This window comes from Syngnathoides biaculeatus, chromosome 19, assembly GCF_019802595.1.
Source record: "Syngnathoides biaculeatus isolate LvHL_M chromosome 19, ASM1980259v1, whole genome shotgun sequence".
In the NCBI taxonomy this organism is placed as follows: Eukaryota; Metazoa; Chordata; class Actinopteri; order Syngnathiformes; family Syngnathidae; genus Syngnathoides; species Syngnathoides biaculeatus.
In genome coordinates this window covers 3,732,330-3,745,229 of record NC_084658.1, presented here as the reverse complement: position 1 = coordinate 3,745,229, position 12,900 = coordinate 3,732,330, and the positions used below count along the sequence as shown (strand labels likewise).

The 12,900-nt window shown below is 39.4% G+C and overlaps 2 protein-coding genes across 11 annotated transcripts in view; one reads left to right on the top strand and one right to left on the bottom strand.

Annotated features, from left to right (window-relative positions):
- Positions 1–321: 321 nt before the first annotated feature.
- LOC133492536 (armadillo repeat-containing protein 3-like) lies at positions 322–10,345 on the bottom strand. Of its 8 annotated transcripts, none has more exons than XM_061804849.1 (17): positions 10,290–10,345; positions 7,532–7,596; positions 7,339–7,456; positions 7,146–7,271; positions 5,626–5,694; positions 5,335–5,507; positions 5,039–5,233; positions 4,451–4,670; positions 4,163–4,315; positions 3,990–4,098; positions 3,191–3,440; positions 2,364–2,500; positions 1,949–2,117; positions 1,762–1,853; positions 1,471–1,635; positions 1,136–1,304; positions 322–1,026 (listed from the first exon to the last, which is right to left on the bottom strand). In XM_061804849.1, exons 1-17 carry the CDS (start codon positions 10,294–10,296, stop codon positions 820–822), a joined length of 2,424 nt encoding a protein of 807 aa, XP_061660833.1. In that variant the 5' UTR covers positions 10,297–10,345; the 3' UTR covers positions 322–819. The 8 variants fall into 8 exon arrangements, with proteins under 8 accessions (XP_061660833.1, XP_061660835.1, XP_061660834.1 ...); XM_061804851.1 differs by lacking the exon at positions 10,290–10,345 and adding an exon at positions 8,818–8,937; XM_061804850.1 differs by lacking the exon at positions 10,290–10,345 and adding an exon at positions 8,569–8,690.
- pip4k2aa (phosphatidylinositol-5-phosphate 4-kinase, type II, alpha a) overlaps positions 7,600–12,900 on the top strand; it is a 47,788-nt gene continuing 42,487 nt past the window's right edge. The window contains exon 1 of one of the 3 annotated variants that reach the window (XM_061804858.1): positions 7,600–7,798. Coding sequence is in view for 2 of the 3 variants with exons in the window: in XM_061804856.1 (XP_061660840.1) it covers positions 9,587–9,727 (141 nt within the window). In the remaining variant the exon portion in view is untranslated. Of the gene's footprint in view, positions 7,799–8,727; positions 9,728–12,900 lie in introns of those variants that run through there. The other 2 variants (XM_061804856.1, XM_061804857.1) reach the window with 2 other exon arrangements.

Below are 12,900 nucleotides of genomic sequence, written 5' to 3'. Positions count from 1 at the left end.
TGTTTACTTTCCCAATCCGGAAGGTTAAATGTTAAACTAAAACTAACGCATGAATTAAGTTTTGGAAGTATTTTTGCCTGCACTCAAAACATTTGAAATAGAGGCATCCGATCTTATTTTGGGCATTACATTTATGACATTTAAGCAGCCTGCATTAAGCGAGACAGGCTGATTTGTTTGCCCAATAGAATGAAGTACATTGTAGGAAAGATGGGTTTCCATTATTTAATTCAAAAAAACTGTTACCATAGGGGAATGAGTAAACACTCAGAGTCAACGTTGTAAAGCCTTTATTAACTGTTCAGGCAACTTTGCTTTCACACAAGTTTAGAGAGGTAGCCACTCCATAATAAGAGAAAATCATATAATACTGACTGACACATTAAAGGCCCATGACATAAGAGAGGGAAATGGGTATTTGCAAACTGATACTGGGATCCAGTGACATTTTATAAAGTCATTTTGGAAAAAAATAAGTGCATGTCTGTTGGAAAGCAGAATAAGAGCACACCTTCAACTTTGTAGGCGCTAACCCTAACCCACATATCTTGAGGTTTTTGTGTGATGTTGTTTTCCATAAGTTATCAGTTATTGGATGTTGCGTATGAAATCTGCCTATTTAAACCTATTTGAGTGTACTTGATACTTATTTACAGGGACAGTATTACTCATATTGTACCAAGCAGACAGACCTTCTCGTATATGTTCCACGTTCCATTCTCGGTTCAATAGTTATGATTACATTATCGTTTCACCTCCAGAACATCTTGAGGAAATGATTACATTTATCTGGCAGTTACAGTTCCTACGCTCCAGTCTCTATAGGCTTTCATATTCGAGAGCAGCAGAGCTGTCAGCCTCCAGTAAGGTTCCAGGCTGGTGCATGAGGTCAACAATGTAGCAACATGGCTGTGAAAAGTTTTCATTGCTACAAGGTTCTCCCTTGTGGAGGAGTACTTCATTCCAAGCACGATTGTAGTCACCTCGAACCAGAGTACACCTCAGGCCAATGCTATCAGACAAGTACTGTATGAAAAAAAACATGTTCACAATTAGAAGATATTGGATGAGCGTTGCATGGCAACATCTATGAATAAAATGGAAATTATTTTGTATCTTTGGTAAGTGGAAGTACCTTGAAAAGAAGTGCTCTGTGGCAAAGAAATCCTTTGCTAATCATGCCAATAGGGATTACATTACGCTGCAGTTTACACCTGAGCTCATCAAGGTGCTGCAACCAAGCAAATGTGTCCAGCTCTTCCTTTTCAATGGCTCCACCCATGATTTCAGAGACAAACCTGGTACTCGAGGAGATGACCACAAATTGCGTTAACATTTTTATAATATTTAATGTTTCTTTACATCTCTGCATTGTGTTCACTGTATGCTACTTTCTGCACATCTAAACACATCTACAGCAGGTGAAAATGACTTCTTGTCGATATAATGTGCCAGTGGTATGAGAGTTACCTGGCCAACGCAATATATTGTTCTTGTTCTTCAATCAAAGGCTCAATTGACTCTTTGACCTCTTTCACCAGAAGCGGCAATGAGATGTCATCCATCAGTATACGATTTCTCTCTTGACTGCACTCTGACTGAGCCTCATCTTTCTGTTGCCCATCATCACTCATCCTAAATCATAAGAATGTAAATCATAGCGCAGTTTTGTGGGATACCTTTACAAATGTCTGAGCCAAACTTTACTGGACTGGAATATGAATCAGACAAACATGCATGATTGTGTTTTGCAACTCATACTCGATTGCGTTGACAACAATGACAGGTCGCCGTTGGTTTATTGGTTCCTTACACAGTTCTTCTAAGGTCAAAAGTTTCTGACAAAAACCAACCTGATAGAGATAATGTGCTTAGTATTGTCAACAAGTACAAAAAATATATATAAAAAATTAGTCCTCTAATGCACACCAATAGTAATACAACACACCTTCCCAGCATCGTAGAGGCCATTTGTAATGAGATCAGTAGTGGCTAAATAACCTAGGAGACCATACTTGAGAGACAGGTTGTATTTGAGCAGACTGATCAAGGCAAACTCAGTGAACTTGCTTCGACGGTTTATTGACTGGGTGATATCTTGAAGGATTTCCAAGGCTCTGAAATACACAAACATAATGGGATCTTCAGCATGCACTTTTTATTGAACCATTGATAAGCCTGTGCTACACTGCCCTCTCCTGTCAGTTCTACGTTTTATTTTTGAAATCCACAAAATACTGCCTCAATGAAACCATTAAAAACATCCTTATGCTATTCAGTTATTATGTGAAAACAAGACATTTTTTTGTTGACTAAAACACCTAGGTAATGTATATTGTATCACTGCTAGCTCAGCATCTCACCCAAATTTACACATCTCCAATGCAGTGGGCTCATCCTTTGCACAAACACTGATTGCCATACATGTGCACCGCAACACCTCCATATGACTGGAACGCAGCAAACTGACCAATGGTTCAAGACCATCAGCGCCTCGCAGCTATGTTGAAAGAGACTTTAATATTAGGTTCCTCAATTATTTTATACACTGTTGCCCATAAAGTCTGAGTCATTTGGTTTTCAGTAACAATCCTGTTAAATTGTATCAGTATTTTTGTCACTTTTGACAAGGTGCAGGTGGTTACATTATGTGTCGCAATTACCCAGGAAAAATGGCATAATTCGTGCATGAGATTTGTTTGGCACAGTAAAAAAACAAGGCAAATATTTTATTCCAACTTCATGAGCAACTGTTGTATTTTGAACACTGTATGGTCTAATGAATAATAACACTTATAATAACAAAAACAAAACGTTTAGAATGGGAAAACTACCTAAATTTACCTAATTTAACCATTCCAGACATCTTTATGTCCACAAGAACAATTTAATGAGGGCCAGATCAAACATGCCTGCCTTTAAGACAAGATTTCTTAGTTATTAAGCACTTCAGAATATATTTGTTCATTTTTTGTGTTATTTATGCAGGTGTTATTGAATGTTGCCCTTCTTGACTCCAATCTTTGTTTCATGTTTCTTCTGAAAAGTAGTGACCAATATACAGTACCAGGAAAAGCTAAGCGAAACCGTGTCTCAGCCAACAACATATATGTTTGCTGCTTCTGTTGTCGTCTTTTTATATTACTGTATGTAGCATTCCATTATATGTATTGGATGTCATTCGACTAACTTTGGCTCTGGCGTCTTCCTCAAATGCCAGTTCGCAAATGCAAAGCAAGGCACTGATCAGGACCTGGATGTCTGCGGATTTCAAAGGTTCCACCAGGGCTCGCATGAGTCCCTCTGATACCACTTTACACCGGATGGCTTCCTGTCCTGCCATCCTGCCGAGTATGGTTATTGAATTTGCCAACACCTTAGGACAAGTGTCTTGTAGCCTCTGCACAAGTATCTCAGGTCCTCTTGCATAAAATACTGCCCTGGTGGTACCATAACAATATAAAGAACAGTCCCATTAATGCAAATATACTTAAGTTACCCGTTTAATGTTCATACTTGGTGGCATTTTTTTTGTGATTGCTGAAATGTAAGAATTTGGAGGAAACTAATAAAGTGGCAAGAAAGAAGTGTGCAAAAATATCTTTAATATGTGTTCTTTCAATAATAAACGATCAATGAAATTAAGTATTGTGAACAGGAGATGCAACCACAAGCAATGTATACTCTAACCATTGCTCAGTTTTTGTAAATATAAGGCAAATACTAAATGTGTTTCACTTAGCTGAGTAAATGAATGCTTCACTATTACAACTACTGAACATATTCATAGAATTGAATGTTATGTAATTGGTTGGCAACCAGTTCAGGGTGTACCCTGCCTCTTGCCTGATGACAGCTGGGATTGGCTCCAGCACTCCTGTGACTATCCTGAGGATAAGCGCCTCAGAAAATGGATGGATGAATGTTATGTTTATATTCTGTGGACCGTGGGTTGGTGGTGGTGTTAAGTAATCTTGTCTAGCGCTTACATAGTATTGAGCTGGACTCCAGATGTGAGTTTGGCAAGACCCTGGGTAGCATACTCTATAATCTCTGGAATCTTACTCTTCAGTAACCGAACCACAACAGGTATGCCACCTGAATCAGAGAAATATAATCAAATGTGCATTTGCGGATTTCGGTGGTGAATTAGTGCAAATACCTAAATCTCTGAAGAGGTGTTTACTGGGCGAGAAGGAGCTCAAAGCGGCAAAGGCTTGGCAACCATATGCTTTCACATTATCGCTGCCTCCCGACAGAACATCTACCAGAACCTTCTCAATCTTCTGCTCATGCAGAAATGGGTGAAGGTCAGCTGTACACATACAGTAAGATGCAAAAACAGATAAATGGAATTCTAACAAAATGTGCAACTAAGTACAATGTACCCATTCAAACACCTGACTTCAATGTTGCATTTAGTTTTTTTTTTTTGGTGTTTTGTGCTTACAGTTCTGAGCAGCATTCGCAATGCACTTAACAGCAACGGCTTGTATTTCAATATTGCTGTTTTTAAGCAAAGCTGCCTGGCTTTCAGACACTTTTGGCGTAAGAAGAAGGTCCATCAGCGTAGAAAGGCCTCCTCCATTTTGTATGACCCGGAAACTGTCAAGGTCACTCATACAGTTGGAAAAAACCATCAAGGTCTCCATATGAAGGTCAATTAAATCCTGTGAGAAATAGAAATACTCTTAGTTGTATACCACTTAATATAGTGATTTACAAAGAAATGATACACACAAAACTAGTGGGACACTAGTCCTTTAGCGCTTTAAAAATGAGCACAATAATGAGTATACATTTTGTGCTTCTTTTGCTCGCCTAGCATGTCGCAGTCTATTGGCAAACATTCTACAAGATTTTCTGCTGTTTCACTCCCCAAAATGTTCCACTGTAGTTGTCAGAAATGTCTCGGAAAGGTGTAGAATGGAAATTCTCTTAAGATCTAGAGGGGAACCTTGTTCCTATCAATGGTGTCTCAGTACTTTGGTCCATGTAGTACATTTCAAATATTGTTAAACGTTATACACTTACCAACCTTATTATTGAGGATCTCAATTAGCTCATCAAATACCCGTTGTTCCCTGAAGGCGCTTTGTGATTCTTTACTAATAGCGATTGTCTGCAGTGTTTTTAAAGCCAGTTGCTGAATGGAATTGAAGACTGACTTCAGCAGTGTGAGGAGTTGACGCAGCCCATCTAAGTCGATAACAGCCGGGCAAATTTGTGTGTCCTACGTACACATAAGACTATTACAACTTTTTAAAGCAGCTATATAATTAACCATGTTGATACACAATCTTTGTCTCTTTGTTTTTACGTGTTTTGGATCACCTGAACCAAGTTGTAGATGGTATCCAAAGAGTTCTTCTGAACATCTGGGTCAGAACTAGAGAGGAGGTTGATTAATACTGGCAGACCATTGTTGTCAATGATCTGCACTTTGCAGCATGACTCCGTTGACAGACAGGACAGGCACAGGGTGCCAAACTCATGGACAATGATGTCTGAAGACAGGGAAAAAAATAATTTAATACTTGACAGCCTAATACTTGATGAACAATATAGTACATTTCATATAAAGATAAGAGAATATTGATTTGTCATTTGAATATAAACACTTACCATCAAGGGATAGTTTGTCAATGATCGATGGAATAACATCCATGTTTTGTAGAGCAGTCCTGGCTGTACCTTTAAGTGAAGACACATTTAAAATTTAAAGCCTTTTACATTGCACTTAGGACTCAGAAATAAGTGTGCTGTCAAACAACCCATTCATTGTGTACTGTATGTGCTACCATGGCGCAGCAACGAGTGAATGCATGCAAAGTTGGAGTTTGCGACCGGTGCATTTAAATTTGGACGCAGTGCCGGTGTGATGGCCTTTTGTGCAGCTAATAGGACAGGAGATGGCAGAGTGGTTCCCGGGTTACGACAAGAGATTTCGGCCAAGTGACAACATGTACAGTGAAAACACGACGGATAAAAATATATAACTGCGCTGTCCCATTGTCCCAAGCTCTTAAGGCTTTTTCACAGTGTACTGAGCAGATTGCAGTCCATTGTTGTATGTACACAGTATGGGTTGTGAGGGTGCCACAACAGAACACCATGTATTTCTTATTTTGGGGGCTGGCTTGAACCAAACCTTAGTGAGGCTAACGGGTGAAGGGGATGGGGGGCATGTCGAGCACATACAATGCCACCAGAAGGTATTCACACCCCTTCATACTTTCCACATTTTGCTGTTACAGACTTACTACACGGCTGATTTGAGTGTAGTTTTTTTTTTTAATCAACATACAATATCCCATTAAGACAAAGTAGAAGACAAAGTAAAAACATATTTTCAGACATTTGTGTACATTTATATAAAAAATGGAAACATTGTATTGCAAAATAAAAATGAATTTAAGCCATGAAAAGTATTGAATGAGTAGGGGGTTACCATGGTACTTCCATGAAACGCTCTCTCCCAAAATATTCCAAATATTGAAAAAAAAAAATTCCAAGACCTCTCACACAGATAAAAAAGTAACTCCACAAACAAGTGAATCTGTGGATGATGAGCCTCGAATATGAGGGAGTCCATTCTATTTGAGGTCAGGTGAAGCTTGAGTGACGTGTTTTTTCAGCGCATTCACACAAACACTTACAGCTGAGGGGATATTTCTGTTTTTCATTATTTTGGATTCTGAATTTAAACACTTTGTGTTTTAAAGAAAATATATGGCCCACTTCAGTGAGATTTTAAGCGATATCTTAAAATAAAAATATAGGATAAGACCTGTGCATAGATGCTTCACTTGGATCACACTTCTTAATCATCCTTATTATAAAACAAAAACCAAGCACAAGATTCAGCGGCAACAGTATTGTTGGTACACTTGGATTCAGCTGTGGTGGGTGCTGTGCAGAGGCCGAGCTAAGGGCTGGCCATGAGTGTTGGGAATAATGAGGAAAATAATTTCCTGTCGAGGAAAAAAAAACTCAATTACTTCTCCAAACCCCTTGTTGACAATTTGATTTTGTGCCCACTCCTTAAAATTCAAATTGTCTGGACCCCACTCTCTGAAAAATCCTTGGCTCTGCTTTAACTCATTTAATTCATATGCATTGAGTCACATGTGCTTGTGACGTACCATTGGTAGCCATGACACCTAGTCCAATGAGAGCATTGCGTCTGATCTTGTTGTTTGAGTGAGTGATGAGCTGGCTGAGAGGCTCCAATGCCCCATGCTCCATCAGATAAACCTTGCTCAAATCTCCTGGGGGACACAAAATGCAAAGTAGATTAAAACTGATCGACGGACGAACAGTTTAGTGTCCCCTCACCTTCTTCCGCAAATTCGTAGATTGCTTGACATGCTTTAATTAAAATGTCCTCTTCGGGAGCTCTGAGGAGAAGAACTGCAGTTGCTGGTGTTTTGAACGCCACGCGACGTGTTTCAATCTGTGAGATGGCAAAGTGATATTGGAGCCAGCAGCTACATTTTACGAAGTAAAAGTAGACGAAGACGTCACTCACCGTGTCGTTATGCAAGGACGCCTGACTTGTCACGTTTTTTTTATCCCTCCTTCCCATTCTGTCACCTGCAAAGGCACATAAGTTTGAGAAAGGTCACATTTTTCAAAACCTTTAGTTTCACATTTGCGTGGTTTAGGATTGGAATCCTATCGGCTTAGTTTCCGATTGTCCCTTGGTTGAAGTGCTCACGTCGAGGACGTAGTCCAAACAGCACCATGACAACAAAATTGGCGTGACGTAACCTAGGTTACTGGGACAACGTACGAGGTGAGTGTTCAATTTTGTGAAATCAGCTTGCTTGATTGAATACAACAAAATGTAATTTGTACGGTCAAAAAAAAACCGTACCTATTGACATCCTGGAATGTAAAAACATGATGTACTGTACTGTGATTTCTGCATAATGCCAGCAAGTTTTGTACACTAATTACCTCGTCTATTTCATACAATGTTGTTTTCTCAGTAATCGTGTGATTGTTGTTATAATTTAGCCGTTTTCCCTTAAATTGTTTTTTTTTTTTCATTTATCTCATTAAATCACTTCCTGATTGAGTTACGTAAAAGTCGTAAAATCAACAAATGTACACATTCTGTTAATTTAATATTTTACTTAACCTGTTCAATAATTGGTTATACTGTAAATATAATTTTAAATGACAAGGAATTAGTATTTGCTGATTAAAATGAACTACATAGAGATCTTTTTAAGATGATCTACAAATGGACAGGCTCATCACTCCGCCCTGGCTCCTATCTTCTAAGGTTTGGTGATCCCAGAATATTAAAACATTGTAATCAATCAGTTGGACCACTAGAGGGTCTATGCTCGTTGCATTCCAACAATCGGCTTCAATTGTTGTACTAAATGCGGAAAATACAAAGGCCAATTCTTCGAATGTAATTTCCCAGTGTGTGTCTTTACGTATTGTCAACCATGCACTTTAACGTGATTCAGCGTCGCTTTACATAAATAACACTGTATACATCATGAAGTGCAGTCGTATGCACACAAAAAAAAAATGATGGCCACATTTTACCTGCAGGCCCCAAAAATATCAGCGAACCAAATGAATGATATTTGCTACGATGTGTAAATAAAGGCAGTACAAGCGGAAAGCAGGGAGAAACCCGCTGCTGGTGGGGTAACGAATCAGCACGCAGCCCCTGCAAAGCAAAGCCCAGAGTGAGGCTGCCTGGGTGTCAACTCCCCTCCCTCTGTCGAGCTGTCACTTGACAGCAGCAGCATACATGAACCAGAGTGCCACGCACGGATTGAGATCCCCTACCGCTTTACGTTAAAGGCGTCGCCTTGGTTGCGTTTCCAACAGGACAGCGACATTAAAGGACGACGGCTTTGCCATCTCCACGGGCGGAGCACGAAAGCGCAGGACGAAGGTTTTCGCTGCTAATTCTAAGGGCTAGCCAGCTAGCTTGCGGACTGATACCAGGTGTTCGGCAGCCCTGTGCTGCATTTAGCTGGCGAACGAAGGTCGGATAAGCTAATGTTAGCTGCCGGTCAAGACTATCCCTCTTTGGTTGACCATAATAAACTTGCCAATGGAGTAGTTTTCGCAAGACAACGCGAAAACCTCCTATGCCATTTTATGCAGTGTTGTCATCCCCCCTTACACTTTGATCAAGACAACTCATATCAATGCTAACTAGCCTGCTACGGCTATGCTAATGGAATCCCAGTAAGGCTTTAAGTCGTCGCAGGGCTGCGGAGTTCTACGAGGGGGGAAGAGGCGTGCTCTAGAATGCACACTGAGGGACTTGGTGGAGTGTCAGCCGAAGGAGAACCACATTTTTAGCTTCAACATCGCTTTTCCCTCCCGCCCTCCTTTAGTCCTTGGTGAGATTGGGCCATATGGTTTTAGCCAGGCTGTGGAGGATATTTGATGAAGACAAGGATTAGGACATTTTGACCGGAGATCTGACTAAATGAATAGCACTGTTATCCACTGAGTCGTGAGGTGGTGGCCTCTGTGCCAGTTAACAGGATAGATTCGGAAGCTTAACCCGCGGACTGCAATACCATAACCAGCTTGCAAAACGATGGCTTCGGCGAGCAGTATTGCTGCAGCCATTGCGAGCAAAACCAAGACAAAAAAAAAGCACTTCGTTGCCCAAAAAGTGAAGCTCTTCCGTGCCAGCGATCCTCAACTCAGTGTGGTGATGTGGGGAGTCAACCATTCGGTAAGTCTCATCATATTTTACGTCGAGTTGCTCATTTTATTGTTCTTCCATCTATGACACCTAAATTAATCAATGGCTACGTTTTTAAAAATTGTTTCGTGAAAAACAGCACAGATTATATTGGGCAAATTTCTCATATACCCTTATCGTATATAGGCCGTGTGTTTTGAGAAGATAATACTCGTGGTTTCCTGTTGTGCACATGGAGGATAAGCTGTAGGGCTCGATGTCATGAGAATTTCTATTTCAGTGTTCGATCTTGTCTGGTTCTGCTTCTTCATTCACTGTGCAAACGGAACAATTGGAATACAATGTAAAAATACACGTTTGTTGAAAAATAAACATGTGAATGAACTTGGCCATCACTGATGCAAGATTTTTTTTTTTTTTAAAAAAAAAGACTTTTCCTTTACGAGTCATTTCTTGAAAACATGTACTGTAAGTGATTGAAGAATAATGCACAATTAACAGGTTGCATGAGCACACACTAAAACAAATACATTGTTGAAGCAACGTTTGCTTAAATTACATCAGTCAGTTGTTTTGGGTAAGAGTTTCCTACCTTCCATACAAAAGTGTTCAAAATATGTGAGACGTAGGGTTTCTCTTTTGCTGTCCTCGTTGGCTCACCCAACAGATGTTTTCAATGAGAATTGGTTTTAGGCTTTTGATGGGCCTTCATGAAACTTCAATTTTCCTCTGTATGCTTGGAATTTGGCCAAGTTTTCAGGTCTTCTGGTGTGATGAAACCATAATTTAAGTTTATGGCCACCATTTTGACATGCAAGATTGCTTTGTGGTGTTTGCTGCATGTAGTGTGTCTGCTACCAAATTGTGAAATCACGATTCAGACGGTTTCCATTTCAGCCCATCACTCTGTTTTTGTCATATGGGGCAGTGGTTGGCTAGCATAGTGAGAAAGATGGGCTTCTTCAGAGCTCGATAATTTTACGTTTGTTTTACAAATTACATTTTGGATTATTTGACAAAAATTTGTGTTGAACTGTTGGTGTGTGCACTGCTTATCCGTGAATATTTTCAATAAACGATAGGCTTTGACACAGGTTGTTTTAAAATTAAAAATTTTCCTTAGACCTAATGAAAAGGCCAGTATAACTACAAAATCAAGACCTTAAGCATCATGGCTTTTAGGTCTAATGGTTTTGTCACACATTAATTAGTAGTGTCGTTTTTCATACCTTCATAGCATATATTTCTAGTTTGGCTTGTCTGGTATCCGAGCACCAACGCGTGTAATTTGTTTTAAACTGGTGCAACCAGCATCTGCTGTTATGTCACGTTCTGCCAAATTTTCACTGGCAGTAGGAAGCTCACTGTACAAAGTACAGAACACTAATTGATATAATGCCTTCCAGCGTTTAGGTGAGCATTCATTCATTCATTTTACCTACCGCGCAGGGAGCAATTATGTTTACATGACAGGTAGATTTTAATAAGGTTGATTGATTTTGCAAATTAATCTAATTGGAATGTTGTTGCTTTTTCCCCTCGTAGATGCAATTGTGATTTCTAATACAGATTGATTATTTTCTTCAAGGTCCTTTTACATATTTTTCCACAAACAAGCAATAGTGTATTCTAATAATCAATATTAGTTTTATCTGTATTTTTTTTTCTTTATCAGTCAGGCTTATGCAATGATACAGGCAAATAAAACATGAATTGAAATGGAAGATGGTTTATCTACTTCAACCATAGTTGTAAACGTTCTATCTGCTTTAACTTGATTTTTGTAAGCGTTCGCCACGACAATGTCAAACAAAATTCTGCCAAACAAGTATGGTGTAACTAACTGTTTAAATCAGTAAGAAGCAGTGGTGAAAGTCCTCCGTAATTTCCCGGAATTCCGGATTTTTAAATTTTCATGAAAATTGCTCTGGAAAATTGAGGAAAAATTGTCTAAAATTAATCCGGATATTAGTTGACAACATTGAACGAGCATGTGTTTGAGTTTGTTGTTTTGCTTTCACGAGCGTACCCATGTTGAGGCACTAACACTAGTAACAGTAACGCCCCTCCCCTCGCATTCTCTCAACACGTCGCTTATTTTGTGTGGTCTTGACATTAATTTACATGTTTATTTCATAAACGTTGTTAACTAAACAAGTCTACTCAGAAACAACCATTATTGACCCGGAAACAGGAAATGCAAGTTAACCGTACAAAGCATGTACGGATTAAGTACGAAAGTTCATGTTCAGAACTGCTTCACGTAATGTGAGCGCATTTAAGTCGACAATCATCAACATCATGAGGCATGTCAAAGGAAATTCAGTTACACCAGGGGTGCTCATTCCGTCCATCGTGAGCCAGTGTGATGGCATTAAAAAAAAAACAAAACAGACTATCATCCACCTCGCCGCTTGATTCAGGTGTGGCCAATACGTCGAGTGCATGCACATAAAGGCGGATTCTAGCAAGCCTGCCTTCTATTTACGGCAGACACGTGGTGCGTGCTCCCTCAACAATACGTCATGATTGCCGACAGGAATGTTTGTTCCAATGTATCGCCGGCTTGTTTCCATAAACGCCGATTATGTTGAACTAAACTTTCAGCATTTTGAAAATATTGCGATTATAGACTGTTCGTGATTATTCCTTGACAGGCCAGTGCATTTAACTTTTCTTCAGGTAGTTTGTCAGATCAAGAATTTTTATTGATGAAACATTTTAAATACCGTTTTATATCATGTTCTACTAATATCAGTTGAAATTGAAAATTATAATTTCTGAGTTTTATATTGTAGTTTTCTATTTTACTTATGTATTTCTTTATTTAGTTTTTAATTTACAGTTAGGTTATATTAATCCAGTAAGTTATTTTAAGGCCATCCCTAATCACACCCGCAACTTTATCTGCGAAAATGACTGACCACACCCGTACATTTTTCAAACGTGAGTGACTGTGTATATATGCATCCATTCATCTTCCTTACCACTTATCCTCACCAGGGCCATGGATGTGCTGGAGTTTATCCCAACTAACTGGTGAAAAGCAGAGTACACCCTGAACTGTTTACCAGTCATCCGTAGGGGACACCGAAACAAAAAAACCTTTCACATTCACACTTTTGGGTCATTTAGAGTTTTCAATTAATCTACTACGCATGTTTTGGGGATGTGGGAGAAAACCAGAGTACCCAGAGAAAACC

Coding starts and splice junctions, on each gene's coding strand:
- LOC133492536 (XM_061804847.1), bottom strand. CDS start 7,748: ATGGTGCTGTTTGGACTACGTCCTCGAC. Junction 5,234..5,334: donor CCATCTACAACTTGGTTCAG/GTGATCCAAAAC, acceptor ATGTGTACGTAG/GACACACAAATTTGCCCGGC. Junction 1,027..1,135: donor ACAGAGCACTTCTTTTCAAG/GTACTTCCACTT, acceptor TTTTTCATACAG/TACTTGTCTGATAGCATTGG.